General features: G+C 31.0%; 1 protein-coding gene across 1 annotated transcript in view; it reads right to left on the bottom strand.

Annotated features, from left to right (window-relative positions):
• Positions 1–351: 351 nt before the first annotated feature.
• Positions 352–6,252, bottom strand: part of LOC117178755 — a 40,323-nt gene continuing 34,422 nt past the window's right edge. The window contains exons 2-5 of the mRNA XM_033370197.1: positions 1,405–1,661; positions 1,067–1,310; positions 789–948; positions 352–710 (exon numbers count right to left, since the gene is read on the bottom strand). Of these exons, the coding sequence (XP_033226088.1) occupies positions 538–710; positions 789–948; positions 1,067–1,243 (510 nt within the window). The 5' untranslated portion in view covers positions 1,244–1,310; positions 1,405–1,661 and the 3' untranslated portion in view covers positions 352–537. The remainder of the gene's footprint in view (positions 711–788; positions 949–1,066; positions 1,311–1,404; positions 1,662–6,252) is intronic.

Raw genomic sequence — 6,252 nt, 5'->3', positions numbered from 1 at the left:
AGTTTTAGGGATAAATCGAGTCATTTTGAAATATATTTAGAAGTTTTGAAAAATCTAAAAAATAATTTTAAATTTGAAAAGATTCCAAAAAATGTCAAACAAAATGTCGATTTTTGAAGATTTTGCAAGGTTTCAACATAATAAACATATTTTCTTAAGATTCCTGGGAAAATTAAAAATTTTATTTTATTTTAAAAATAATAATTTAAAGAGAATATTTTAAAATATTTTAATGAAATTTTTATTGTGTAAATAGAATTTGAACAATTATTAATTTGTAAGGAATATAAATAAAAATAATTAAACAAAATTAAACAATATTTATCAACACTGGCAATAAATTTTTAGTTGATTTCGCTAATTTGAAAAAAAATACGTCCAAAAATAAGTGCATCCACTTTTTCAAGTAGGCAACGAGCAACGAAAATAAAATTTTCTTTTTACAAAACACTTACGAAAATTTATCGAAACTCTAATGCCTACTCATCGCTTAAATATTCCCCATCTGACGATTCGACGAGATTTTTCTTATCTCCATCATATTTTAGATTCTCTTCTTCCTCCAGTTCCAGCCGATTCTGAGGACTGGCCGTGGGTGTTCTTGGAGATGTTGCGAGATCTTTGTTTTGTAGTTCTAAACACCTCCATCTCCGTAGTGAACTCCTTGATATCTCGTGGGCCGGGGAAGCAAGGAAACTTTTTGGCAGCTTCTGAAAAATAAATGTAAAAGTTATTCTAGAAATTTTCAATAACTGATACATCTTTTAAATGAAAAAGAAAAAACATACTGTAAAAAATATAAGACACTCTAGTGTCTCCGAATGCCTTGTGACTTTTAGCACCTAGCCAGGTGAAATGAGTCACTAATTCATCTGTCACCATGAGCTTTAAGGAAAAGCTGAGAAACTCTCTGAGTTTCGCTCCGCCCCTGTTGATCAAATGGCGATACTAGAAAATAAAAAATCATAGTTATTGGACGAAACACTAAGGAAATCAAAAGATCTTAAGCAACTAACGAAAAGAGATTGTATCAAAATAATTTGCTATAATTTATTAAAATTCTTACCACAGTTCTCCATAATTTTAGATTTTCTTTCTCGTCAAGATTCTGGAACTGCTCTACCGTCTGTAAGAGGAATCCCTCTAGAGGTGCAAGGAGTTTTTCAGATAAGCTCAGGTCGCCAGAACTTGTTTGAGACTGCTCTTGCAATGATCTTTTAATATCTACAATTTCCTTTTTCATAACTACAATTTCCTTTTTAATATCTGAATATTGCCTAATAATATCTTCACCTTACTTTTTGACTTCTCTAGACATACAAAACGAGTTTAAAGTTAAATAAAAGACATGGCGTTTTGATTCAACATTTTGTGAATGAAATTACTTGGAAAAATTATACTCACTGAAGAAGATGTGTTACGTTAGGATCTGTGAGTACGCCGTCACTTTCAGCAATGATTTTAGAAATAGTTTTAACTAGCATCTCAAGTATTCCTTCTCTTCCTGAATAGACTTATAAGTTTTCGATTTCTTTGCTGAAGGTACATCATCTTCCGAAGTGGTGCAACTGGTTTTCGGACGTACGCTAATTCTACCACTACTTGTGATTTTCATTCTCTTTGGTTTCAGTATTTTGCTAATTACCGGATCCATCACCGTGCTATGATAGAGAAAGAAAATAATTTAAAAAAAATATGTTATTGAAATTGATACACGTATACAAATATAAGAAAAAATATAATAATAACCTTATTAGGACCATCTTTTGCCTACTTGCGTCATATAATTCCTACCTTACTGGCATTTCTTTTGCAAAAACTTCCATCCATGCTAGTTAAGATATCGAATTGAACATTTAGAAAATTATATAAAAGGCATTAGGAAACGCTAAACTCCTAAATTTTTATAATTAAAAAAATTTTCATTTGAAAAAATATCATTTGTAATTCCAAAAAGTTAGGAGTTTGCAAACGTTCCTTATTAGTGCCTTTTATTTGATTTTCCAAATCCTCAACTCGATATCTTCATTCATGTGACTGTGCACGTAAGTTATTGCGAAATTCGGCTATAAAGTAGGAATCCTATGACGTAATTAGATAACACATGGCCTTAAAAACATTCGGTCCTAAATCCTACCCTAAATGAGACTGTAAGTTCGGTCGTATTTCAGAATCGTCAACCAACCGGAACCGTAATTTTTTTAAACTTAATTTTTTCGAACCACCTTATTGATCATGTTAAACGTTTTAGGAATTAGAAAAGGTGAGTTTGATTATTTGAGGGTACTTAGTGATGGACAGTATTTTTAAATTTCAGTTCTATGTTTTCAAAATATTTTGGATAAGTAAACAAATCTGAAGGCCTCGTAACATTAATATTTCGCACAGTTCAATTGATGACAATTTTTTGACAGCACTAGGAGTTGATCTCGGAATCAATTTAAAATCACTTTTTAACAAAATAATCACATTATAATTTTCTTTAGTATAAAAATTGTAAAAAAAGTAGTAAATATAAAAATATAATTTTCTCAGAATTCAATTTTCTAACAAAGAAAATTCTTATACAAAATTACGATTATTTCACTTACACGTTTAATTATTTTGATTTCTAACAACTGAAACTTCCTTCATCTTTGTTAATTGGGAAGTATGAGTGGTGTTAATAAGCTAATGCAAATCCACTCATTTTCGAGTATGCGTTCTTCTTCTCCTTCAGTGGCACTCCATACAGGCAATCTATAGCCCTTGTTTTTAACCTGATTCAAATTAACCGCCACGAAAGCAGCTGATAAGTCACAGCAATGATAAATGTCAACAGATTCGGATGTTAGTCCAACATCATAAACTGCAGTCGTCGTTCGAAATTTCTGAACAATTAAGAATATAGTTTCTTTAACTTTTACTATATTTTTGATCAGAAAAATTTCAGAATTCTGAAGAAAACAACAGCTGTCGCGTAGTGTGGTAGAGAATATTAGTTTACCAACTTCTAACTTGTAAGACTGATAGCAATTTTCTGCAAAAATATTTTCGGTAAGAGGTCCCTGAGCATGACTTTGTGATGGATTAATTATAATATCATCAAGAAATGGTACTAGAGCTTGATCGTTTCTTTCGTGTAATCTTTTGTAATATTGTTGAAGTTTAAGGCCAGGTTTCTGTATAGTATTTCAAAATTCTGGCATGTTATTCTCGAACCCAAACGCCCTGAATGTTTCCAAACCACGCAACAACTCGAAATCTGCTGGCAAAATGGGTCAAATTCCCGCTGTGTGTCTTCAGATATAAGAAGACGCATTGCACTGTTCAATATCATCAGGTGATCTCAATACTCTTCTTGAAAAACATTCTTGAAAACACTTGTACTCGTATACAGCAAAAGTTGTAGAAATTCTGTTGCTTTATAACTGTGAAACTCAGTTATTGGCCTTGGGGGTCGATTAAATTCTGAAAGTTTGTAGGATGCAAGTAATATTAATCTTGAATCGAGAATATCCAATTTCCTACTATTGAATCTTTGATGACCAAACTTTCCGCCCACTTTTGCCTCTAAAACTTTCTTCACATTTCCCAGCCAAACCGAGTGCATACATTCGCATGGAACACGTGACACCACACCTAAAATCGGAGACAGAGGACTTCTCTCTTTATGGTGGTCTTCAACTGTATGATTCGCGTTCTCTACATCTTTTCTCTCTTCATGTCCGGTGCCCGGAAAAACTATTGTTGAGTGAAATCCTGGTACAGTAGATCGATGACCTTCAACCTTACATTTGGAACACGGATGAGCAGAATTGTGGCCTATGTGGTTTAATATAACTGGTCTCTTATCACCTATATTACAAATTCGGAACTGATCAGCGCCCTTGTCTGCTTTGTCGCCATCTGTGCTCAGGTCAATTACCACCGTTTCGGACAACGTATTGCCAGGAAGGGTTTCTAACTTTTTGATAATGGTGCGTTTGAACCCAATGTGAAGATATTCACCCCCAGCCATTTTTACAACATGTTTACTTGCCACAACATTAGGAGTTTTTAATAGTTCTAATGTCCTTGGGCAGGAATGTCAAGTTGAAAGGAAACGTGCGTAGAGTTTTTAATTATAAATTTCCTTGGGTATGATTTATATAAGCGGTCAAAAATGTATTTCTTAAAGCCCTTTTCTTCAGATCTGCCGGATTTGCAGGAGCATTAACATCTAGGTTTTCGTCTTCACTACTCTCATCAATTTCTTGCTGAATATTATTAACGTAGATATTATCGGCCTCCACTTCATCATCCGTGTATCCCTCGTTGGAACTCATAGTCACCGCATCATCACTATCATCTTCTAATTCGTGCTCAGAAATTGTTGAATTACTTCGGACATCAGATGAAGCAGAACTTGGAATTCGATAATTGTTAGGCTCTTCATCTCGACTATGGTTAGAAGCTTCTTCATTCTCGGATTGTTCATAATAACTGGAATCAGAATGATCAGGATTCTCAAAGTTGTCTGCATTTTGATCCACTAAAGATAGGCGTCTCCTCTTTTATCTCAAGCTGAGATCTTGACAGTCCTGGTACTTTTTCGACATCTTCGCATTATCAGGAATTCCGAATTGATTATGAGAGAATATATAGAGAATCCATTATTGAAAAAATTATTACTAAAAACGTGGAATGAAATTTAAGCTCAAGTATAAATAACAAAAAAAAGATATTGTTGTAATACACTGCATATTTATATTAAAGTCACGAGGCTTCCCATTTTTTTCTTTCATTATTGGAAATGAAAGGTTGAAGATTATAAGAACCTTCACAGTTTTTAAATTTTTTATGAAATATTATAGAATAACCTAAACAATTTTCATGCAATTTAAAAATGTCCTGAAAGAGAAAATAGTTGCTGCTTAATCGGAATAATGAAGAGCCTACAATGTCAAAGTGTTAAATTTTCCATTTTACAAGTAATAATTTCATTTCTTGCATTCTGTAAATTTTTCATTTGCGGATGCAAATTCTACAACGAAGAAAAATAACACATTCGCGGGTTGAAAATGAACCCTTTTTTTAAATTTAACCTAATTTTAAATTTCAGCTGTTATATATATATACTAGGGTTGTCCAAAAATTTATGGCAAATTTTTTTTTCATGCTAGAGGGCAACGATCCCCTCATTTCCTTCTAAATCCGAAAAAAAGGAAAATCTGTCATTTTTATTTCTTTTACTTTAACATATGCCGGTTTTGCTTTGAGGTTGCCCATCTAAAATGCATGGGAAAATCTCTTTTTTGAGTTTTTGGAATAATTTTTTAGGGTTTGGAAAAACGTGACAAGAAAGTACAGAAACTTGTAGAGAATTATCCAACGAAGAATTTCATGTATCAGATATATCGGTTTAACACCCCTACCACACCCCCACGAGTCCCTGAAAACTACCCTTAAAATCAAAAGTGTTAATTCTTCATGAAATCGACCTTTTGAGCATTTTATTATCGTATTTTTTTTACTTAAAATTCTTTATATTGATCTAGTGTAATATTTATCAACATTGGTTAATAAAATTATATTTATTTAAACAAATGAAATTTGTTTAAACAATTATTTTTTCGTAAATTCGTGTTTTTCTTGATAATTCTTACTATAGGTCTAGTGGAATATTTATTAACATTGGTTTATCAACTTTCAATTATTTAAATAAATGGCATTTTTTTTAAATAATGTTTTTTTTTAATTTATCCAAACTTATTAATATTTCTTTAGTAGATTATTTATCAACTTTGTTTGATTATTTTTTAATTGTTAAAACAAATTTCATATTTTGTTTACATTTGTTTTTTTCATGAAGATTATTACTGTTGGTCTAATGGATTATTTTCCAACATTGGTTAATTAATTTTTGATTATGTAACCAATCCCATTTGCCTAAAAAATGTTTTTTTTTTCTTCAAGAATTCGTCGAACTGGCAGTTTATTATCATTAGATGACATAAATTTATTTTTAAATATTTTCCAATTGTTGAAACAATAAATTATTATTCAATTTCAACTAATAATTAAGGATGTATATTAATTAATTTTATATTTACATCTTACCTTCATTACTTTTCCTGTTGTTAAAAATAAATAATAATTTATTTTTTATATAATTGAAAAATATTTTAAAATTTTTGTACAATTAAAAATAAAAAAAGTAAAATATTGATACAATTAATAAATCAATTAAATTCAATTAATTAGATAGAAAATGAAAGTAATTTAAGTATA

The sequence above is a fragment of the Belonocnema kinseyi genome, chromosome 8 (assembly GCF_010883055.1).
Source record: "Belonocnema kinseyi isolate 2016_QV_RU_SX_M_011 chromosome 8, B_treatae_v1, whole genome shotgun sequence".
NCBI classification, from domain to species: Eukaryota; Metazoa; Arthropoda; class Insecta; order Hymenoptera; family Cynipidae; genus Belonocnema; species Belonocnema kinseyi.
This window is presented reverse-complemented; position numbering and strand designations above follow the sequence as displayed.